General features: G+C 42.3%; 1 protein-coding gene and 1 long non-coding RNA gene across 5 annotated transcripts; one reads left to right on the forward strand and one right to left on the reverse strand.

Annotated features, from left to right (window-relative positions):
• The first annotated feature begins 24 nt into the window (after nt 1-24).
• LOC309798723 (ATPase PAAT-like) lies at nt 25-13,661 on the forward strand. 4 transcript variants are annotated; one of them, XM_082611266.1, is made up of 5 exons: nt 25-334; nt 1,271-1,474; nt 2,295-2,367; nt 4,711-4,917; nt 9,220-13,661. In XM_082611266.1, the coding sequence occupies exons 1-4, from the start codon at nt 171-173 to the stop codon at nt 4,867-4,869; spliced, it is 600 nt and encodes a 199-aa protein (XP_082467392.1). In that variant the 5' UTR covers nt 25-170; the 3' UTR covers nt 4,870-4,917; nt 9,220-13,661. The 4 variants fall into 4 exon arrangements, with proteins under 4 accessions (XP_082467392.1, XP_082467391.1, XP_082467390.1 ...); XM_082611265.1 differs by lacking the exon at nt 9,220-13,661 and adding an exon at nt 8,051-8,462; XM_082611264.1 differs by lacking the exon at nt 9,220-13,661 and having other exon boundaries at nt 26-334; nt 4,711-5,187.
• Nucleotides 7,067-24,345, reverse strand: LOC309798731. The gene is made up of 2 exons (XR_014293224.1): nt 24,196-24,345; nt 7,067-7,402 (listed from the first exon to the last, which is right to left on the reverse strand). It is a non-coding gene; the product is annotated as an uncharacterized lncRNA (long non-coding RNA).
• Nucleotides 24,346-24,428: the final 83 nt, after the last annotated feature.

Below are 24,428 nucleotides of genomic sequence, written 5' to 3' on the forward strand. Positions count from 1 at the left end.
TGCGCGTTAACGGTAGTTGGTCTCTCCCGACCCCGGCGAGAAGCCGCGGCTCTGGGGTTTGCAGCCAAACGAGGCGGAAGTCGCTCTGTTCCTTTACAGTCCCTCAGTCTGGTGGAAATTAAAGAGCTGTAAGAGAGGTTCCGGAGCTGGCCTGGTGTGTAGGTGGCCAGATGGAGACCGAGACCGTACACCCGCCACTGACCAGCCGCCCGCCGCTGGCCTCTTCCTGGAATGCCGCATGCGGAGCCCTGGCCCAGAGTCTCCATCTCAGCCGGTCTGGTCTCGGCGCCCGGGACGCAGACTGGGAGGAGCTGCGGGCGCCGCCTGCAACCGGGTGCGCCGGGCCGGCGGGGACTGGGGTTGTGCCTGGGGAGCCGGGAGGGGAGGCAGGGGTCGTGAGGGGAGAGGGTCTGGGCCCGGAGCCGAGCCGGTGACCTGAAGACTCGTCATTTCACCCCCTTCTCCCTTGTGTCCGTCACGTCGGCTCCTGAGGCCCCCTGTTGGGATCAGAACCGCCTTTCTATCCCGAAACAAAAACCTACTGTCGACCAAAATAGGCATTAAAAAAAAAATCCAGGGCTTCCCTGGTGGCGCAGTGGTTGAGAATCTGCCTGCCAATGCAGGGGACACGGGTTCGAGCCCTGGTCTGGGAGGATCCCACATGCCGCGGAGCAACTAGGCCCGTGAGCCACAATTACTGAGCCTGCGCGTCTGGAGCCTGTGCTCTGCAACAAGAGAGGCCGTGATAGTGAGAGGCCCCGCGCACTGCAATGAAGAGTGGCCCCCACTTGCCACAACTAGAGAAAGCCCTCGCATAGAAATGAAGACCCAACACAGCCATAAATAAATAAATAAATAAAATTTTAAAAAAAAATCCAGATGTCGAAAATCTTCATCAGCTTAGCTTTGAAAATGGCACACTTTGTTCCTTTATTCCATTCTGCACCGCGCCCCACCCCCACCTCTGAACTCTTTTCTAATGTACACTAGCTGCCCAGTACGTATATTTCATTAACTGGACAGGCAATTATAGGAAGTCGCTTAGAATGTATTACAGAAGTCAAGGGAAAAGAGAGTGGAGAGCCCCCACGTCTAAAGCATCATTTCCTTAGGAATTCTGTATTGAGCATTTCGTCAGTGCTTTGCAAGGCGCTTGGACTCCAAATGCACATGTAAATGAATAGGATAACATGTCAACCCCTGTGGCCCATTAAGTGGGTTAATGACAGTGTTCACAAGAACTGTATAATATTCTTCATTTTCTTTTCAGCGAGGATCTGGTGATTTTGAAAAGGAACGTGAACAGCCAAGATGAAAACCCCTGCTTCCTTTACCTGAGATGTGACCCTCCTGGAGGTGAAGAAATCGTTTCTATTGGCATTTTAAGTTCAGCAAGAAATATGGAAGTATACTCAGGAGAGGAGTACTGTGAAACCAGTAGGGGCAAGAATGTTTGTAATGTTCTGGATAACAGGTTTGTGACGTATGCGTGTGGAAGTGTTCTTCTGAAGTAGTGTTTTATTTTCTGGAGCTTTTGCAATATTTATTGATTCTCTGACATTGGTGCCAGATACTAGGGGAGAGAAGATAAAAACATACCAGCAGACATAAAAGTTTAGACCTTTAGGGATCTTAAAGACAGTCTAGATCAGCCTAGTTGTTTTTATAAACGTGGAAACTGAGAGCTAGTGGAAGAGAGAGAAGTTTGTAAAAGATCATAGCTAGTTCGTGGAAGACTATGATCAGATGAAGTTCTGGTAAGTGTTTCTTGTCTGTTTTCTTTAACTCACAACGATCTGTTTTCCAAAAATTAAGTTGTCTATCAGTCTGGAACTTTGAACATTTTCCTGTAGGAAACTCTTTACATACAGTGCGTGAGCCCAACACTGTGGCATACCAGCATACTTAACCCATTTTTATACTTCTTGATTTTTTTTTCTGATTTCTTACAAAGATTCTGACCTAATCTCTCCTTAATATGAATCAAAATATGAAGTGTTTTATATACCATGCATGTTGGACATAATGGGTATGTTATTGAGCTTTACAGTGTGCTCTGTGCTACATAAGTATACATTTGATATCTAATTTAATTTTCTTATACAGCTAGTAAGTGGCAGATGTTGTCTTTGTAGCCAGTGCACTTCAGCAGGAAGTCCCAGCTGTTTATGCCTCACCAGGGAAACTGAATCCAAGGATTTAAATATTGTCCTGGAAACTTTTAATTTTAAATGTAACTGTTAAAAGTGATAGTGTGTGAAATTTTTTATAAATTAAATCTTTTTTATTTTTAGTGAACATGAAAAGATTATTTTGTACAAAAAATATCTAAAATTGGAGTCTTCCACACATGCTTGTAAAATAAAGGTAAGTCATTCCTAAATTTTAACTAATTTGAAAACTACAGTTTTTCTACTATATATACTTATTATCTGTAGGTTTGGTAATGTAGTTAGTCCACCTTGGTCCCTGGTTTTAGTTCAGAAATACTTAGTAAACATGTAAAAAGAAATTCTTTTCTAAAAAATTGTCAACCTCTTTCTTTTAAAATTTGAACATTTATTATTTATAGCAATGTCATTACATGTACTATTGATAATACAGTGGTATTTTACTTTTAAGCCTTGAAAAACTGAGATGAAAAAAAAATTTTTAATCGAGGTATAGTTTATTTACAATAATACATAAGTTTAAAAGATTTTTTTATCTTTATATAAAACTTAGGTGCCCAAAAAAAGCACAAGCAGTTTTGGTCCCAAAATATGGAGAAAGATAGAATATAGTTAGAGAAGTTTTGGACAAGGGCACCACAAAGTTAAAGGGATTTGGACTCCTGTTTTCAGCATGAAAAATATTGTTAAGGTGAACTTTACTGATGTCATCAGATCTAGGGAAAGGGTACAGAGCTGGAAATCATAAGCCCTGACTATTAAGTGAGCTCTCTTGCTGACTAGCAGAATAACCTTGGGCAAGTTTCTTCACCTGTGTCGGACCTACTTCATGGGTAATATTAGGGGACTAAGGAAAATAAATCTTGGATTAATTATTTTTATCTCTAAAATTCTATGCTGATTATTACTTACAGAATAGCACAGAACTGATTATCCCAAGATGTTGTTTTAGGTGTATATACTAATAGCTTCTAAAGTCATTTAAATAAGGTGATTCATTCATCCAACAAATGTTGGAGTGCCTATTGATGCCAGATACTGTAGTTGGCATTTAGGAATTGGCAGTTATGAAATAAATTGGAATGGAGCTCTCACACTGCTAATATTATAGCAGGCAAGACAGATAATAGGTTGACTCAGTGTGTAAAATAGGTACTACATTCGCTAGTGAGAAGGGCTTGGGGGTTAAAAAGCAGAACAGGAATAATATGGAGGTTGGAATGTGGGTGTTTACATTTCATGAGGTATTTACTTACTTATTGATGACAGTCACATCTTTGGTGCCACACTGCGTTCTTAGATCATGGGTCTCTATTCACCTGTGTCTTTGTGTGATATATGGGTTTGTTGTGTCTCTGAAGGTGAATGGTGTTTGAAACTGTGCTGTGGAAGTACCAGGGAGTGAAAGAGTGTTTCATTTAGGGAAATCCTTGGGTTTGTATGAAGGCTTCTTCTGGGCCAATAGTATATGTAAGTTAAAAGTAATAGTTACTGATGCATATGTTTGAGCACTTACCCAATGATATGTACTGGAAATTTTAACACATAATCCTCATAACAACCATGTGAACTCATTTTACTCCTGACTCAAGTTTGGTATTTGCCCATGGTCACCCAGGCAGAGCCATCACTGAACTCAGGTCTGTCTGATTCTAAATGCTATTTTCGTTCCACTTTGCTACTTTGTTGTCCTACACCACACATGAAATGTCTTTTGGTCTAGAAGCATGGACAACCTGAAGAAGCATAAAGCATTGGAAAAGCTACTGGGATAGAAGCCAGAAGAGCTAGGGTCAAAGCTTGACCTTTATTTACTCTTTTCACAAGTTAGAAAATCATCGTGAACTCATCTTTTCTATATGTAAACCATTGTGCTCTCTTATGTCATCTGGACATTCTCTTAAAATTCCTTTAGAATTCATTTTAAATTCTAAAATACTGACTTATATTTAGTATTTCAGCAAACACTTTGCATGGGTTTCTAGAGAGTCTTATTTTGTATTAAATAATATTATAGCAAGTTTCAGTATGTTGAGGTTTCAGATTGGTATAGTTTATCCTTAATTCCTTAAACTATTAAGTAAAACATTACTTACACTTAATTTTTTAGTTGCAGTAAGCTTTTTAAATTCATGCAGCACTTTTTAGCCTTTTTCTGACTATGACTAGAGAAAACTTAAAAATGTACTTGAAGTTAATTTTCAGATTCTTTTTTTTTTTTCCTTTCCCTTGCAGTACGCGGGCCTCTCGCTGTTGTGGCCTCTCCCGTTGCGGAGCACAGGCTCCGGACGCGCAGGCTCAGCGGCCATGGCTCTCGGGCCCAGCCGCTGCGCGGCATGTGGGATCCTCCCAGACCGGGGCACGAACCCATGTCCGCTGCATCGGCAGGCGGACTCTCAACCACTACGCCACCAGGGAAGCCCTAATTTTCAGATTCTTGAATGCTTCAGTCTTACTTCAGTAGTAACAAGAAGTGACCTTAAATAATGATTGTTTTGATTATCATTATTAATTTTCCTGAACTTTTGTTTTATATTAGTTGCTCTCCTTTGGTGAAAAGCAGTGTGTGTTCATCAGTAAACTTGTGGTACACATGAGGCCAATTTCAGCAAATTCTTCAGCAGGCTGTCCTGCTCTAGGATCAAGGATAGACCTGGACAGGGTCCAAACCATCATGGAGGCCTTGGGGTCAAAGTAATCACCTGGAGCTCCACAACTGATGAATATGGTTAGATTCCAGCAGCAGGTGAGTAGAAATGGATTTCTTTCCAAATACCATTAAAATTCTTTAAATAATGGATTCTTACAAAGACATGTGGTGACATAAATTTTTTCCTTTCAACTTTTATTATTTTTTTAACAATTTATTTTGGTTTGGAATTCTTTTTTTTATAGGTTTTAAATTTTGTGTTTATGTTATTTATTTATTTATTTATTCATTTATTTTTGGGTGTGTTGGGTCTTCATTGCTGTGTGTGGGCTTTCTCTAGTTGCAGTGAGCAGCAGCCACTCTTCATTGCAGTGGCCTCTCTTGTTGTGGAGTGCGGGCTCTAGGCGCGCAGGCTTCAGTAGTTGTGGCACGCGGGCTCAGTAGTTGTGGCTCGCGGGCTCTAGAGTGCAGGCTCAGTAGTTGTGGGGCACGGGCTTAATTGCTCCGTGGCATGTGGGATCTTCCTGGACCAGGGCTCGAACCCGTGTCCCCAGCATTGGCAGGCGGATTCTTAACCACTGCGCCAACAGGAAAGCCCCTTGTTTAATTCTTATAAATCCAAAACCTGTAAGTTCCAGTTGCAGTAGATATTGAGTTGAAGGAAACACAATCTACTCAGAAAAAGTGATGAAAAAGTAGTTAAAGGGAGGTCCCAGTAATAACCTCCCAAAACAGTCCATCCCACCCCCATTTCCTCCATCTCCGATTCCTCAGAGCCAAACCTCATCAGACTCACCCCTTCCCCAGGCACATCCAGCCTCGGTCTGTGTCTCTCTTTCCCAAACCCTCATGTCCATCTGCTCTGCCTCTCTCCCAGCAAGCGAGAACCCTTCCACTTTAGAAAGAGCGAGGAGAGAGTAAACAGACAGGACAAAGATATTTTCTTCATCAGATGATAGAGGGAGGGAGAAAGGCAGGGAGCTCTCATGCATTAATACTTTTTGACCCATAAGAATTAGATTGAATGGACTCTCCTTCCCAGGAGACGTTTAGGCTAAAGATCCATCCGACGGCAGCCTGACTCCACCAGGCCACTGGCTGTGAGGCAGTCGTTAGTGGGATCACATAAGTGATGCCAGGGAGGCACATCCTGGCGTCCTTTTTCCTGTCATTTCAGGAGGATGTGGAGGGGTCATTTCTAGTCTCTCCGGTTCATTTTCCAGTCCGCTGCATCCAGGAGACTACCCAACAGACATCCAGTGTGTTTGGGAGACCAAGGGGATAAAAAATTCCGCATAGGGGCTTCCCTGGTGGCACAGTGGTTGAGAGTCCGCCTGCCGACGCAGGGGACACAGGTTCGTGCCCCGGTCCGGGAAGATCCCACATGCCACGGAGCGACTGGGCCCGTGAGCCATGGCTGCTGAGCCTGCGCACCGGAGCCTGTGCTCCGCAACGGGAGAGGCCACAACAGTGAGAGGCCCGCGTACCACAAAAAGAAAAAAATTAAATATGTGCTATCAACATTTCAAAATTTTTTTTAAAATAAAGAACAAATTGTGGTTACAAATGGAGAGTCTATGGTTAGAAGGGGGTTCCAGAGGCTCAGAGGAAAGAGCGGGAACAGAAGGGAGCAGACGAGCAGGAGTGACAAGGGGTGCAACCCTCCTGCCTACTGCTGAGACCAGGAGGTTCTGGGCTTCACCATTCAGCGGGAGGCTCCTGTTTGCAGTTAAAGACACTGACAGCTGAGTCAGCAATAATCAGTGTTAAAGTGATCCAAAAAGAAGAAAAAAATCTGCTTCTGAAGATTTGCAGGATAGCAGGAGGAGGAATCTCAGGTTTTTAAAATGTCCTTTTGACACCACAGAGCTCAACCCCATGACTGCACATATCAGGCAACCTCAACCCAGAGGTAGCCCACCTGGCTGTTCTCCCTCTGGGATGAATGCAGTTTCCCTCCAGGGCAGTGTAACAACTGCCCATGGTAGAGTAGCTGGATGAGAGTGAATGAAACCCTTAGAAGGAGGAGGGCCGAGCGTGGGAAATTTAGCAGGGTCTGAAACTAGAAACACTCTAAGATCAATATTTTTTTTCTGGGGTTGGATATATAGGTGTGTTTTCTACTCTAACTCTCCTTATATTGCAGTATAACTTTATAAGCTAGCTGCCCTAAGTCCCAAAGTGGGTACTACACAAATTTCAGTACTTTTATAACAAACAACAACAATACTGGAGGCAGAGAGGATTATTTTCAGTATTTCATTTATTCAAAAGTACATAACTATGTTACATAGTACATCATATAACGTAAACCAGAGAGACAGAACTTGACTTGAATAATAAAACATTCTACTAAGAAAGAAATACTGCTCACAAAGATATTTGTGCCCACCCAAGTCAGATTCCCTCGTATGCATCACAGAAGCACCATGACAGGGGATCAAAGCCAGCATACAAGTTACATTCATCACAGCATCGGAGGTTGCGATAAGACCCATTGGTGATGGCCGCAGTGACCTTGTCCTGGGTGACCATGGCTGGATCATTTTTTCAGGCTGAACAAATAGGTTCCTTTGGAACTCTTAAGAAAAGACATACACAGAGCATAGGATTAGAATTTTTCTTCTCAGTCCATTTGTTACAACTTGTGAAAGGTATCTCAGAAGCTTAGGACTGGAGCCAATCAAACACATGACACCAGCCCAAGAGTAAAGTGCTCTGCCCCCGTCCCAAGTTCCTGTCTAATCCCTTTCTCTCCTAACATTGCCAGAAATGTAAAATCAGGTTACAGCAAAAAAGGGAGAGTGAATTGCAAGTGTGGGTCACCCAGATGATCACTGCAAGTCCTCCAAGTGCAGAGCATGACAGGTGCCAAAGTCAGCCGTCCCCTGGGTGCTGGGATTCACCTTCCAGCACACAGGCATAACTTCCCTAGAATGGGAAAACCACTGCTTCTGTTTTGTTTGTTTTTTCTCCCCATTATTAGACAAGGAATCTGAGACATGGAGAAACACAGTGCCTTGATCAAACACATACAAGCAGAGGAGGAGCTGTAAATAAAAGGCAGGTCATTGAAAGCTTGATGCAGGACTCTGTTCAACAACTTATGCTGCCTCCTTGGAACGTTAATGAATGGGAACACCACTGCTCCTGACAACCAATCTCCCCCATATTTGAACGTTCCTTTCCCCAAAATCTAATGCTCACTTTTCTGATCTACACTTGTTAGGCAAACCCCAGGATCTTCACACAACTCAGCTTCCCCCAAAGTCCTATAGGCCCACCTCACTGTCCCCAAGGCCAAGGACACACTGAGAGCTCCCCAACTCAGGCAAGAGAAGATCAACTCAGCCCGTCCTCTAAGTGAACACAGGCAGAGAGACTCATTCACACAGTCTTCAGTCTGCAGTGCTGTGGAATTAGCCAGCGGACGGTAAACTCAATGAGGCCAAGTGACAGCAAAGCAACACAGAGCCACCTGGCTGAGAACCTTCTACTTATGAGCTCACAGCCCCAAACAGGAAGGCGAAGAAACCAAGATTCTACACGCACTGCCTTTGTCGTCTCAAACCCTCCCGCTGTTCCTGACCTCACCCAGGGTGCGGCCATGGGGCAAGGAATGACCCTACTCAAGCACAGAACCCCAGGATCCCATCTGAGGGAGTGTTAGCCACTCTTACCCACATCACTCACTTCAATGCGTTGGTTACTTTGTAGTAAAGACAGAAGACAGCAGCAGTCAGCACAAGCACAGCCAAAAGGATACCGCCATAAATGCACAGCGTAATTATCACGTTAATGTTCTGGGAAGCTTTACCTAGGCAGAGAAGTGCAGGCAAGCAGTGAATGTGGTTTCCCTCCCCACTGCCACCTAGCAACCTCAATATGCTTCCTTCAGTGGAGGAAGAATGAACCCAAACCACAGATCCTTATGCGTGTAAAACACAAATGAGTCTTCCTGGCGGGGGCGGCCCAGGACCCTAAGCTGGCCCAGAGACGGGGGAAAGGGTTCATTTCTAAATGAGATGGGACTGAAATGCAAAGTCCAGAGAGAAGGAAGGAAAGAAAGTGGGAAGAATCTTTTTCTCTCTTTCACATGCAGTAAAGTGCAGCTGTAAATAACCAGCCTGCACTTGAGCAAATGGTTTTATTCCCAAACACCTGGGCCTCCTGAAATATGTTCCCTTTCAGAGTCAGAATTAAACCCTTGCCTGTACATCAGGCTTAAAAATCTTCTATGGCAATTATTAAGGGAATGACTTTTTTTAAATGTTATGTTCAAAAATACTAAGAATATACTAATCTATTTTGTAAGCGATATGTGTTTCAGGAAAAGGAAGCTTTCAATTCTCCCTCTGACAACTGCCATTTTTCCTCCTAAACGCTAAATCTTTCCAGGAAGTCCCATTTGTGTGGAAGAAGCAATTTGTTTAATCTGACTCCCTGAAACTGGGGAAAAGTGAGCCAGAAGAGAGGAATAAACAATCGAACTGCCAAAGCATACTTACGAGCATCTAAGCCATCAACGCTGGATAAATGCTGACAGTTTAAAAAAATTACAATTAAAATCAACTTCAGGGAACAGTGCATCTTATCGGGAATTTCTCAAACCCTTAAATTGAGAAAGAAAATTCTAATTATCCTGTTAGGAGTAATTGAGATAGAAGTTTGAAGAGCTCGCTTTTAGAAGCACAGTCTCCACCAGTGCAACCAGAATGGACAACCACTGTCCATCTCCAACTTGTATGACTATCAGGCCTTAGGCTGTGTGACATCACCTCTTTTGTCACCAGCTCTCTTTCATGGAGTTCTGAATTCCATTCCATGTTCAGATATATTTTAGCACCAATGGAAATGTGAATGCCCCAATACTATTTTAAATCATTTAATTTCAATCTCACCTTTTCAGATTTTGTTTCTCTCAGAGGACCATTTAAGGCTTGACTGTTAATCAAAAGCAAATTTGGGGGGGGGGAAGCGAATTTGGGATTTCAATAAAATAAAAAGACAGTGATGTGGGGAGGCTAATATCTGAAAATACCCATATCTAAAAGTACAGTCATAGAAGACTGGTTAGACTTTATGTTTTAGCAACACAATGAAATAGTATATACTTGTAGCTTTGAACAGGATTTGGATATAGGTTCACTGACTTCAGAATATTATCCTAATTTATAGTTAAGACAAAAAGATTTCAAAAAGCAATTTGAAGAGGATATCTGTTCTAAATCGGGTTTCTGTGATTTCAAGGTACTCACACCAGCAAAGCTGGTTCCATTAAATGAGGGAATTACTTTAACTACAAAGGGTTATTCCTTGCTGCTCTGGCCAAACCCTGGGTGAGGTTACAAACTGCAGGGGAGATATAACCCAAAATGGTGGCATAAGATCTCTGAAAATTCTCTCCTCTGTAAAAGCAATGAAAAATCTGGCAAAAAAAGAAATTGTCAGAATCAGGTTTTTCTGACTCTGGATACTAACTCTAAGCTTTCAGCAGCTCAGGAAACATTTATTTAAGAACTGAATCTCAGTATTGAACAGCATGCTTTGTGGCACTGTTCCATCATTCACTCTCCAGCTCTATGGTAGCCTTATTTTCAATAGCCTAGATTCCAACGCAGCCACCAGAGGGAGCAGAACAGAGGTAGAGCCCTTTCAGAGTCTCATTCCCAAAGAACTGTCATTATCTGACTCATCTGCTGGTTTTCTGGAAGACGTCACTTGCTTGCAAAGCTATTTGCATTTGACCTAACTTGGAGTCCACTCAGTGCAAAAAGTCTTCTCCTCACAGAACTTTGGACAAAATGTTTTAACTTCCTGGCTCTTTGAGGCATTGCATTATTTGGGGCAACTGACAGACTAGCCAAAAAGCTTAAAGGAAAAGCTGGTAAATTAGATGTTCATAGGAGTTTTGAACAGCTCTGACATATCTGTGGGAGTCTAGAAGTCCATGCACATGTATAGAGCTGTGTGCATGCAGGGTTGTGAGCATGCTCAAGAAAGACATGAGATGGCCCTATGCATTCAACCCTGGCTGACCTTGAAGCTTTTCCCAAGCAGGAAGTGAAGGCAAAGGCAGAGTTTTCAACTGCTTGGCTGATACTGTTGAAGGCATGCCCCAGTAGGCACACAGAACCCCTCATGAAAGACTGGGAGGTATACTGGTTCCAGGCATTTAAGGTAATCTTAAATGCTTAGTAGCCAATCATTAGCTGACTACTAAGCTAATCAACAGAGACTTCAGTGTCCACACACAATAAAGAATACAGACTTTACAATGAATTAGTTGAGAAAAGTCACTAAACAAACAACAACAACAAACCCTGGAGAGTGGGGAGAACCTGATTTCTAGAGGTGCTATGTTATATTATTTTTTCTTGCTTCTTTTTGGCCGTGGTGTGTGACTTGCAGGATCTCAGTTCCCCAACCAGGGACTTAACCCAGGCTATGACAGTGAAAGCCCGGAATCCTAACCACTAGGCCACCAGGGAACTCTATATTATCTATATTATTTTAAATGTGCAGTTCTCAACAAAAGAATGAAAGATATGCAAAGGAACAAGAAAGCATGGCCCATAAAAAGGGGAAGGAGGGAAGCAGTCAATAAAAACTTTCCCTGGGGGGGGGGGATAAATTGGGAGATTGGGACTGATATATACACACTACCTTATATAAAATAGATAACTATTAAGAACCTGTGGTATAGCACAGGGAACTGTACTCAATACTCTGTAATGGCCTATATGGGAAAAGAAATCTAAAAAAAAAAAAAGAAAAGAAAAGAAAAAGGAGTGGATATATGTATATGTCTAACTGATTCACTTTGCTGTATACCTGAAACACAACATTGTAAATCAACTATACTCCAATAAAAATTAAAAAAAAAAAAACTTTCCCTGAAGAAGCCCAGATGTTGGCTCTACTAGACAAAGACTTTAAATCAGCTATTTTAAACATGTCCAAAGTAAACCACTTCTTTTTATTTTAATATTTATTTATTTATTTATTTGGCTGCACTGGGTCTTAATTGCAGCACACGGGATCTTCATTGCCACGTGCAGGATCTTTTAGTTGTAGCATGTGGGCTCTTAGTTGAGGCATGCGGGATCTAATTCCCTGACCAGGGATCAAACCAGGGACCCCTGCATTGGGAGCACGGAATCTTAACCACTGGACAACCAGGGAAATCCCCAAAGTAAACCACTTCTAAAGAACTAAAGGGAAGTATGAGAATAATGTCTCCAATAGAGAAGATCAATAGAGAGAGAAATTATTTTTTAAAAGAACCAAATGGAAATTCTGGAGTTCGAAAGTACAATAACTGAAAAAAAATTCACTGGAGGGGCTTAACAACAGATTTGAGCAGGGAGAAGAAAGTGAAGACAGGTCAATTGAGATTATCCAGTCTAAGGAACCGAAAGAAAAAGTAAATAAAAATGAACACGGACCTTCCAATTTCCACTCCAAAATGTAAACAGCTCGGGAACTGTCATCCTCAAAACAAGAAAAAAAATTGGAATAAACTGAAAATCAACAAGTCTTCTTAAGTTAACAAGAGAATTGAAGTCACATGGAAAATAGCCACCCCCAAAAGTTAAGAGACAGGTGAATACAGAGAATCATGGCATACAGTACACCAGGAGAAGTCACTGCTGGAGCCAGCAATGGGTAGGAACAATTAAATAGTAATTGATGAATTGCTGGAGGCTGAATGAGGACTAGCTTGAGAGAGAAAACAAAGAAAAACAACAAAACAAAAACAACAAAACAAAACCAAAATCCTCCTGGAGGCTGAGTTTTGTTTTGTTTTTGGTGGTGGGGGACACACTTTCATGATTGCTACCTCTAGGAACTCAATTAGGTTCTTATGGTAAAGACTTTAGAAAAAAAACCCTCGTGCTTTGGTCTCCAATGACACCACATTGGAGGTGGCTTTGTTACTGCTGGGAGATAAAGTCCTGAATTTCCACTAGGCTTCTTCTAGTATCACCGCGTCAGTTAGGTGGAACAGTGCCTCATCTCCACCAGATGAGGGTGGAAGTCCAGACTTCCCAAGGTCTCCACTGACACCACAGGGGCTGGGAAGGGATGCAGGTCTCAGCTCTACTCAGGCTTCTCGGGCACTAACCTGAGAGAGGGGGTTGGGACACCTCTTTAGAGCCTGGTGAAAATGGAAGTCTAGTTTCTGCATGTAGTCTCTGCTGTGGGGGACAGGAAGGGGTGGAGAAGTGGGACCACAGTTTTTTCTGTGGCATTTGGCTGGAACACAGCAGTTATTTCCTTCTTTCTAGGCTGCCTGTTTCCTGGTCCTTTGGCTAGAAACAGCAGGCTTTTGTTGGGCTTTTTCTGTCTGCACCCACTGGTGTTTCCAGGTTGCCAGCTTCTTCGGCTCCAAGTCTGGAAATATGAAGTGAAAACAAAATCCAGGGCACTCACCACCATGTTTCCTTGGATCTCAAGATTACTAAGCTTGTCTGTTTTCATCTCTCCATCTGTCAGAGTCTTATGTTTGTTTTATATGTTCAGGGTTTTTAGCTGCAGTTAGTGGGAAGCATAGGGAAAGGTACATCTACTCCATCTTACCAGAAGCAGAAGTCTCTCATGTGGGAGATTTTGACATCAACCCTCTACTTAATGACCAAAGCCACTGTGCCAACCCTGCTTGTCCGACCCCGAGAGTGAATGCTTCCTTAAATTGTGCACCCCAGGCACCTCACGTGTGTCATCCTAGACTGGGCCCTGTCATCTCATCACAGCTTATCTTTCCAGCCTCATTCCCCACTGCATTTCCCCACACCCAGTGTATTTTCATGCCTGAGTTTTGGCTAGATGGCTCTCCAGTCTCTCTCCTCCTCTATCGGCTGAAATACTAACCCTGCAAAGCTTCCCTAAAATGCCATCTCCTCTGTAAACTTTTCACTGATTCCCAGCTGCCCCCCATCCCATGTTAATTGCTCCTGTCCCTCTGTATCCATGACCTTTGTTTGTACCTCTCTGAAAATTTGACTTCTGTTTGCCTTAAGGTTTTCCAGCTCCTGCTTTAACTCTGAACAGACATTTGTCTTGAGTAAAGGAACCTACTATGCTCACACTCACTGAACCCAGTACTTTGAGTTAAATTAACTGTGGGTTTCCTTCTGCTTTTTATCTCACTCAAAAATGTTTTATTTTTCCAAGTTTCTTTTCTATTCCTTCCTATTGAAGCAGCAACGATTCTGAGGGACACAGTCTTGAATATGGTAAGTCATGATTAAGGAGGTAGGCTATGTTGACTTTCCTTACAGAGCTGACCACTTCATCTCTTGGTTTCCTTCTATTCCTGTAGTTACTTGACTGTTGAGTTACTTGATGACTCTGTACGTTTAAAGTGTGTTTTTTCAAGGTGTAAGTTTCATGAGGAACGAACTCTGGACCCCCAAGTATCAAAAAGAGAGCCCAGAACCCATTAGGTGCTAGCACATGTCATGGACGATGACTCAAATATGAATTTTATCAATCTGGTAACACCTTTCCCCACCTGAGCCTCTAAATTCAGACAGAGCAATAAATTCGGACATAGCAATTAAGCCCTGACCAGTATTATTTCATTTATTGATAAGGATATTTCACATTGTGTTACCAACATTAAACTATTGGCCTGACCATTTCTAATGTGTTTTAGTAACAGCTTTCTAGAGATGACTAGGAGGAAATAGCTAAAACCTCTGTTTGGCAGATGAGGAAACTGAAGCTCAGAGAACAAATGACTCCCTTGGATCACTTAGCAAGTCACTGGCAGGACTGGAACCAGGGCCTGCTTCTGTGATTTTTCCCTCCAGCCCCTGTCCTCCCAGGTCCAACACCTTTCCAGCCCCCTGCCTTCTGAAACCGTTTGAAATGATATGCTGTTTCCTATTTCTAGTCCCCCCAACTCTATATCCAGAGACTTTGATTTTGACTCTGAGCTGAAAGATGGGCAAAGAAATCCAGCTGCATTTCATTTAGGGAAAGGGGCTGGTTACTATCATTATGTTTTCATCCTAAGAGCTATCTCATTGGCAATTCACGTGGCATGACTAGTCAAGAGTACTGGGGCTGATGGGGACCAGGGGCCATGTGTTCCAGATGACAAAAGGTAAGCAGTAGCTGTATTCAGAATCAGTGAGCTGAACTCTGTGATGTGATTACAGGGGCTTGTTTTCTCTCTGTGGGAGATTCTTTGTAATTCACACTCAAGGCCTTTTACCCAGGTCAGTTATTTTGCCAAGTGCCCATCCTGTGACTAACACCTGGGTCAGGTGGGTGCACACCCTCATACCTGCAAATTGTATCTATGGTGGCAGAAAGCAGCCCAGAGCCAGTCTACTGGGAGTAACCCTGTGAGGCCCCCTTACTTGGCCCAAGTGCCAGCTCTGTGCCCCTTCCATAGCTCCTCCTGCTCTGCTCCTGGGATTCTCATCTTTACCTCCAGACACCTGCATGGCTGAGGGCCTTGCTCATGCTGCATCATCCTGTCCACAAACAAGATGACGGGTATATTAATGAGCAATGGAGGAGTCCAAGACCAGGGAGTTTTTGGTGCAACATATTTTTCCATGAGGTAAAAATTAACTCGTGTAGATTTTTCCATTCAATTTTTTGTTTAATTCATTTTAATTTAGCTTAAGGATAAATGTTTATTGAGCTCCTACAATGGGTCAACACTTTTAAGATGGGGATAACAGTAGTGCAAAAAACAAAAAAATGAGCAGCCTTCTCCCTGTATCTTCATGTGTTCCTTTCTCTGTGTTTGTCCCAATCTCTTCTTATAAGAACACCAGTCTTATTGGATTATGGCCCACCCTAATGCCCTCATTTTAACTCGATTACCTCTTTAAAGGCCCTATCTTCCAATACATAATATTCTGAGATACTGGGGGTGAGGACTTGAACAAGTGAATTGGGAGAGAGGGGGCACAATTCGGCCCCAAACAGGTATTTTCATGGGCAATTGACCCCCTTTGTCATTTGAAATCCAAAGCTGTTGTCAGGTCAAGTCACTCTTCTTGCATGGCTACCCTGAGACTCTTGCAATTCCCTTGCCCAGGTTAATACCTGAGAGGTAAATCATTTAAATAGGCCATTTTCATGCAAATATAGGTAAAGCAAGACTTAGCGTCTCCCCAGTTCCCACATCACCACTTTCACATTCTTAAAGATAGTTCCATTTCATGTATTAGACAATTAACCCAGAATTTTAGTTTTCTGCTCATTCAGACAGGGTCTCTCCAAATGCCCTCTGAAGACACACATTTCCAAGGTGGTTTTGAGGAAAAGCCACAAGCGTAGACAAAGCTGAATTCTTATCCTACCTTAGTCACTCTATAACTTTAGCTAAGTGACTTAACATCACTCGACTTCAGTTTTCTAGTCTGTAAAATGGGGATATCACAGCCTACTTCATACTATGGCATGATGGTATTCTGAACATGAAGCACCTGGCACAGGCTTGGCACAAAAGAGGTGCCCAGTAAATGCTAAGTGTCAATTTCTTCTTCCCTTGCTCTCCCCATGCTCTGATCTCTCTCCTCTACTTAAACAGCAAAAATAGTTTGTATTGTCCCTAATAACATCACCATTCCAGAATATTTGGAAGCCCCTCTTCTCTTTTATTTCCTAGTTTGAGAGTCAAATGGAGGTCACTTCAATAACATTTAATTAAGGTAATAATATAGTGGTTCTCAAAGTGTGCCTGAGGCCAGCAGCATCAGGAGCAGTATCTGGAACTTGTTAGACATGCAAATTCTCAGGCCTCAGCTCAGAACTTCTGAGTCAGAAACTCTGAAGTGGGACCCAGCCATCTGTGTTTCATCAAGCCCTCTAGCTCACTGGAACGCAAGCTTATTTAAGGAACCACTGATCTATGTTTAAGAACATGGACTCTGGAGCCAAGATGCTAAGATTTGATTCCTCTTCCACTTTTCATTACTATGTAACCGTGACTTAAGTGACTTCTCTGGTCATCAATTTTCACATCTACTGAATTGTAAGACTTGTAAGACTCCCTATCCAATAAACCATTAATGTCTCTGTGTCGCTCTCTCCAGGCTCTTTCTTCAGTCTCTCGGCTGGGCAATTACAAGGTCTGCAGGTCTGGAGGGCACAGCCTAACAAGCACGCAGCTAATGATGAAGTGTACTTATGTCCTCACAGAGTAAGCCACCAAAATTGATTTCTCCTTCCTGGAGCCCTTGGGGAGAAAAGCATTTATGATTTCTCTATGTAAAGAAAGATAAGTTTGGGACTTCCCTGGCGGTCCAGTGGTTAAGATCCCACATGCCGCACAGCCAAAGGAAAAAAAAAAAAAGAAGAAAAAAAGATGAATTTACTGGAAGATTCTTTAATTGCATTTAAAAAATCTGTAATGAAACCTAACTTGTGATTTGTAATCACCACATATAAAAAAACAATCATTTTCTTTTATTTTTATTTTTATTTTGGGGCCTCACCACGCGGCATGTGGGATCCTAGTTCCCCAACCAGGGATCTAACCCTTGCCCCCTGTCTTGGAAGCATGGAATCTTATCCACTGGACCACCAAGGAAGTCCCCGCATTTTATTTTTCTTTCTTATTTTTGGCTGAAGGGTAATGCCTTGATGATAAGGGCTTTTAAATTATTTACTTACTTAAAATCAACTCTTATCATAAGAGCAATACATGTGTGTTACGGAAAAATAAGAAAGCAAAGACAATTAAAAGAAAAAAATTCCATAATCCAATCTACTTATGAAAAATAGCTGTTAACAACTTCATATATATATATATATATATATATAAATAAATATATATATATATATATATATATATATATATATATACACATAAAATCATGGGTATCTTTCCTATAGATATGCCTCAATTAAAGAATTAACTTTGGGGCTTCCCTGGTGGCGCAGTGGTTGGGAGTCCACCTGCCGATGCAGGGGACGCGGGTTTGTGCCCCGGTCCAGTAAGATCCTACATGCCGCGGAGCGGCTGGGCCCGTGAGCCGTGGCCGCTGAACCTGCGCGTCCGGAGCCTGTGCTCCGCAACGGGAGAGGCCATAGCAGTGAGAGGCCCGCGTACCGCAAAAAAAAAAAAAAAAAAAAAAAGAATTAACTGTGGAGTAATCCTTTGTATGGGTTGTATGGGTTTACAAATGTGTGTTCTCTTTAATATTTTACAATAATGAGCATGCCATAATTAACACTTTGATACACAAGTTTATGCATATATCTGATTATTTCATAAGAAATAAATTCTTAGAACTAGAATTACCAGGTCAAGTTCCACATATTTATAGTGTCGAACTGCTCTGAAGAAATGTGGTACTAACATAATCTTCCACTTAAGAGTGTATAACAGCAAATGTTTCTCCATGTTATCTCCAGCAGTGGATAATTTAATTTTAAAATTTCTGGCTGTGGCCTTTTGAAAGGAGAACTTAACTGATTTCATTTGAAACCCTGGTTCAATTTTTTTTCCCCTCAGCCTCAGTCAAATTCATTTGCCAAACATAGTAAAATGAAAAGGGGCAAAGGGACAAGGCTTCCTAATGCCTCCATCATGGCAAATGGCTTGGCAGCTCTGAGGGCCAGCAGTCTTATAATTCTGGTCTCTCACACCATCTGATGAATAAGTTTCCTGCTGGCCTCCAGGGATACATATCAATTCCAGCCATATACAGATTTATGTGAGAATATTGCAGCTGTATGACTGGTTTATTAGCAGCAATTCCCAAAGAGGGAGTGTTCCCTTTACCCCACTCGTTCACCGAAGGTCTATAGAGAGTACTATAACTAAAGCCCTTCACTGGGGTATCTCAATACACAGCACAGAGTAGGCACTGAGTAATTAATTACTCGTGGAATTGATAAGACATTCTTGCTTTGCAGTTCTGTTTGTTAAGATCATAAATGAGTCGATTAAACCTTCTCTGCTCTTCCCCCAAAATGCAAATTCTTAAGAGTCAAAGGACTGACCTGGATGAAGGTGAGTAGCAGGGCACTGTCACACACCCATAAGACAGGGTGAGACCCGACTGATTCTGCTGATAAAGATAAAACAATCCACTTCTAGATTCAGACAGTTTATTATTTACAGAGACAGTGAAAGATGTGCCAAATCCCTGTTCCACACTCCAAAAAGGATGAGACCAAAGCAAGAGAGGCTGAATGCCTGCAGTGCAAGTTGTGGAGTATTTCGATGCTGAGGAGTCAGGTCTAGCCTGTAGCTAAGTGGCTTTATATTCTGAAGTCTTATTTTGGAGGGGGGAAAGGGGCGGGGAGGGGGCAAGGCAGAAAGCCTCAGAACTCATCAGAATCCAGAGACAATGAGAAACTGTCTCACGACAACCTCCCAGAGGAGAGAAGGAAGCGACAGAAGGTCCTATAACGATTCCTTACAAGCCTCTCATCGTCTCTTGATCTAGGAGTACGAAGCATTCCGCCAAAACTCAGAATAGCTTTTGCTGGCATGGCCTATGTGGAAAGGTGCAAGGATGCCAAGACACAATGACAGTGGGATTGTTTTTTAATTTTCTCTTTAATAGTACAAATTGTAATAGTACAAAGTTAATAGTACAGAATAGTAAAAATTCTTTTTAGTACAAATTCCATTTGTAAGTACAAGCCCACTGTTTAGTATGGTCCATGAGCTAAGAATGGTTGAGCTAAAATTCAAAATAATATTTCATGACACGGAAATTACATGAAATTCAAATGTCAGTGTCCATAAAGATTTTGGAACACAGTGATACTCATTTGTTTAGAAGTTGTCTATTTTTGCTTTCATGCTACAACAGCAGAATTGAGTAGTGTCAATAGAAAGTGGCCTACAAAGCTTAAAAGATTATCTGGCCCTTTACAGACAAAGTGTGCCAATCCCTATCTAGCACCAGATATATCCTCTCAAATTGCTACACCTCCTCCTTTAATTTCTATTCAACCTGTTGTTCTTTTGTTGTGATTTTAAACCAGCTGTCTCATATATACACTACTATGTATAAAATAGATAAATAATGAGAACCTACTGTATAGCACAGGGAACTCTACTCAATGCTCTGTGGTGACCTAAATGGGAAGGAAATCTAAAAAAGAGGGGATATGTCAATATGTATATGTATAACTGATGCACTGTGCTGTACAGCAGAAACTAACACAACATTGTAAAGCAAATATACTCCAATAAAAATTAAAAACCAGCTTCATATACATATGAAAAAATAAATAAATAAATAAATAGACCAGCTGTCTCAAGTCCCAAAGTGGATAATATAAAAACTTTTTAAATAAAAAAGTAAAAGAAACGTCACCAGAAAAGGATACAAGAGTCAAAGAAATTTTTTCCATAATTGCATATTTACTGAAAAATACATCAGAGGTAATGTAAATATGACCTTTTAAAGCAAATGAAGAAATAAGAATATACTTTAACTGAAATTCTAAAAAATTTTACTAAAAAGAAATTAAATGTAAACCATAAAGATATTATAAAGATATCTGTTCCCAGCATTCCCAGGTTAGACTCCTTCACTTTGGTCACAGAAGCATGTCAAGAGGTAATGGAGCCTGGCATAGACAGTACATCCTTCACACAAATGAATTGTGGCAGGGGGTGGCACAAGGGAGTTCACCTGTATTTGGTGAACTGCCACAATATTATTCTCTAAGGCTACATAACAAGTATCTAACAACTAAAGGGTTAGGAGATATCAGATTTTTCAGGATTATCTTCTTCCAAACTCTGTTATATGCCTTTTGTGTCAAAGTCATTGCTTTCAATATTTTTCTTCAATGCTCTAAAGATATATTTTTTAAAAATTAGATTTGTGGAGTTTTTTCTAAGTCCATTGGTTACATTCATCAGGGGGTTCTGTCTGGAAGTTTTCTACTGAGGCAAATCATACCATGTGACCTCTCTCAATTCCTATCCAATCCCTTCCTCCCCTAACTGTTTTATAAAATGCAATGAGGCTGTAATAAATCAAGGGGAACAAACTGCAAACTTGTCACCATATTGCCACTTTCTGACCTCATCAGTGACTAACCAACTAGACCTTAAAGGCTTAAAAGGTGCCTATATTCTACCATACCCTAAGATAGTGGTGGGAAGATGGACAGTAAGAAGAAGCTCTTAATCTTTTTGTGTCATGGAGAAACTTAGTCTGGTGAATCCTATGGACCCTTTCAGAATAACACATTTAAGTATTTAACATAAAATACATAGGATTACAAATGAAATCAAGCAAACTGAAATATTTTAGAAACCAGATGTATAATATAGTAGTATATGTGCTTCTTTACAATTAGATTCAATGCCCAGAATACTGACGGGTCTAATAACTACCACACACAAATCATGGCACTCTAGAGTTCATTATATAACTATATGTATTTGTCAAAAGGCAAAGAATTATACACTAAAATTTGTGACTCTTTATGTTGACTATACCTTAATGAAGCTGACTTATAAAAATTTATTGTGGTAGTCTAATAACTATAAGTTTGAGGTTTTGATAAAAATTTGAGACAGCTCTAAGAATACTAATGTGATGTGAAAATGTCATTTATTTTAGTGACAAGGCGATGGGTGTTTCTAAGTCTACTAATTCTACTGTGGCTAGCTTTACTAATCATTAAACTGTTACATTTCAGTAGGAGGTTAACAAAAATAAAGATGGGAATATCTTTCCCAATTTGGGTTGATGGCCCCCATGAAATATATACACGGAATGTATACACACAGTACACAGAAGGTAGTGAGACTAGAGAGTAGTGAGACTACTTGCAGAGCAGAGATAAACAGAGTATCTGTGGACATAGCTGAGGATAAGCAGCCCTTAGGAATCAGAAGGGTCTGCATGCCATAGTCATGCCTCCGGCTTACTTACTCTCACGAGGACATCCAGTCCTCAACTTATATGCAGCCAGCCCAAGAATTCTCCAACAGTAAAGAACCAAGAGAAGTTACAGAGGTCTACTTCCAAGCTCCCAAGTTCTTCATGGGCATGACATTCCCCTGTATCACAGGTGCTAGCTTTGCCATGGCAACACCAAGCATGCCGCCAAACACCTGGCTACAACTAGGAATGGATCCTCCTGGTTCAGTCTAGGACCATATCCTTCCCCAAACCCCAACGTCCCATAGTCCAGTAAGGAGTCAGTGGAAACAATGGGCATGAAAGCGATGCGGGGGTGTTGGGCCAACAAGGAAGGGCTTCTATTGTTATCCCTATCAATTCCATACAAAAACCCTCTACCAGGTGTGAAATACTTCCTAATTTCCATAAGTATACACATGGTAGGAAACACAAATGTGAGAATTGTTTTATAAAGTCCCAAACCACAAGAGAATTATAGTACCTAAAAAGTGTACTTCAGAGGAATTAGTGATTAATTCTGTAGCACAGTGGAGGTCTGTACTTGCTTTTGAATATGAACAGAATTTTCCCTGTTATCCAAAAGGAAAAGCATTGGAGAGGGAAAAGCATGTGCAAAGGTAGAGGAGAATGGGAGGCAGGCAGGAGTAAGAGTACCAAAGGCTTTGTATGCCATGCTAATGAGTGATGTGACTCAGTCTGGCGCAGCAAACACCAGAAGGATCAGAGGGCAATGCAGAGGATGAAATGGAGGTAATTAAAATGAAGGCTAGGGAATTCCCTGGTAGTCCCGTGATTAGGACTCCCTGCTTTCACCGCCGGCGCCTGGGTTCGAGCCCTGGTCGGGGAACTAAGGTCCTGCAAGCTGTGTGGTGCGGCCAAAAAAAAAAAGGCTAAAACACCAATAAAGAAAATCCTGGAACGTTTCAGCTGAAAGTCGGTGCTAGAAAACAGAAAAGGCAGAGATGGAGAAAAAGAGGAAAGTTTTCCTTAAAAAAAAAAAAAAAAAAAAAAGGAGGGGGGAAATCAAGACAGTGATTTATTGGATATATAGGAATAAAAGAGGGAGGACCACCAAAGTCTTTATTTTTCTGACCTATGGTCTTTCAGCTTTATTTAAGGAAGCCAACATCCAGTTGTTAATATTGATCTTGCTCATAAACTGCAGATTGCTATTTCTGAAGAAGAGCCAGTTTTCCTTTGGACTGTGCAAACACTCTAACATGGATCAAAGTTACCTTACGACCACAAGAGGCAGGACATACATGACAAATACACTGCTTACCGTTAAGTCTGGGGGACTAATCTTTGCAATCATTAAAACCAGAACATTTACAGTTAAGGACTTTTAACTTTATAAATTCTGTACCTATCAGATCTGTGGTAGGTTTCTCTTTCAACCTTCCTAAGTCCATCTAACAAACACTCTGGATAATTACTTATAGAAAAATACATTAATAATTTTTCTAGACCACTCCACAAGTACGTAAAAAGAAGGCAAAAGAGCACTGTATTCTCATTAGGTAAATATTCCAACATAACAACTCAGATGATAACTTAAGAAAAAGAAAATAAAAATTACTTTGCCCAGAAAACCCGTAGTAGGAAATAGTAAGACAAAACTAACGTGGGGCAAGATTTCTTTTTCTTTCTTTCTTTCTTTTTCTTTTTTTCTTTTTTTGGCCATGCCACACGGCTTCCGGGATCTTAATGACCCGGCCCGGGATGGAACCCAGGCCACCGCAGTGAAAGCCCTGAGTTCTAACCACTGGACGGCCAGGGAATTGCCATAGCAGAGTTCGACGTCTATTTCCTATACAGAACACCACCAGAACTACAGAAGTGACGGGCCAAATTTGCAGAATGCTGACATTACTAGTGTATTTTACTCTACTTTGCACTTCTTCACAAGGTGCGGTTGAAAGGGGCAGAAAGGCATCATAGGCCTTCCTATCCCGGGGGCATCTGGAAAGAGCCACCCGCCCCCACTTCCCCGGACCCAAAGCTTCAGGGTCCTTCAGGTCCAGCTCGCATTCTGCTCCACCGCAGACCCGAGGCCGCCGTCCTGCTCGCTCTTCTGGGGCCGGGAGGGCAGACCCCACCCCCCTTCGGGCGCAGGCCTTTCTCCACCTTCCACCCGGCCCGGGGGACACGAGGGCGGCCCAGGCCACCTGACAGGGCGAAGCCCCAGGGCCACAGACCTTCCTCACACACCACCCGCCCCGGCCCCACACCAAGGGCAACACCGTCCCAACCTCCTCCTCAGCTAAAGCCGAACGACCGGCACCCACCTGACACCCTCGGAGGAGAGAACGCGTGTATGCAGCGGGCTGAGGACTTTCTGAAAAGCCGACTCCACCGCCTGGCCGCCGCGTCCCCAGCCCCCCGCACCCCACCGCAACCTGCGGAAAGGCTCGGCGTCCGCGCCACAGACCCGAGGGTCGGGACGAGGTCCTTCAGGTCTCGAGAGCCACGACACCACACCTACCACACCCACCTCACGACGTACTCTCCTCACCGGACCGACCCTGCGGGTCAGTCCAGCCACCAGCATCCACACGACATCTCCGGGGCCAACGTCAAACCACCACTGGGTTCCCACGCGCACAGCACCACGGCTGCGCACAGCCCAGCAGCTAGACCCAGGCTGTCAGTGCGCATGCGCCGGACTCCAGCTCTCCCCCCGCACCCCGCAGATTTTGAACGCGCTCATGCGCGTTAACGGTAGTT

This window comes from Mesoplodon mirus (genome assembly GCF_964341445.2).
Source record: "Mesoplodon mirus genome assembly, chromosome: 2".
Lineage (NCBI taxonomy): Eukaryota > Metazoa > Chordata > Mammalia > Artiodactyla > Ziphiidae > Mesoplodon > Mesoplodon mirus.

Bases quoted from the DNA above. Each gene is read 5' to 3' on its own strand.
- LOC309798723 (XM_082611266.1), top strand. From the start codon at position 171: ATGGAGACCGAGACCGTACACCCGCCACTGACCAGCCGCCCGCCGCTG. The intron at 1,475-2,294 runs GTTTGTGACGTA...TTTTATTTTTAG, and splicing joins TGTAATGTTCTGGATAACAG to TGAACATGAAAAGATTATTT. The intron at 2,368-4,710 runs GTAAGTCATTCC...GTTTTATATTAG, and splicing joins CACATGCTTGTAAAATAAAG to TTGCTCTCCTTTGGTGAAAA.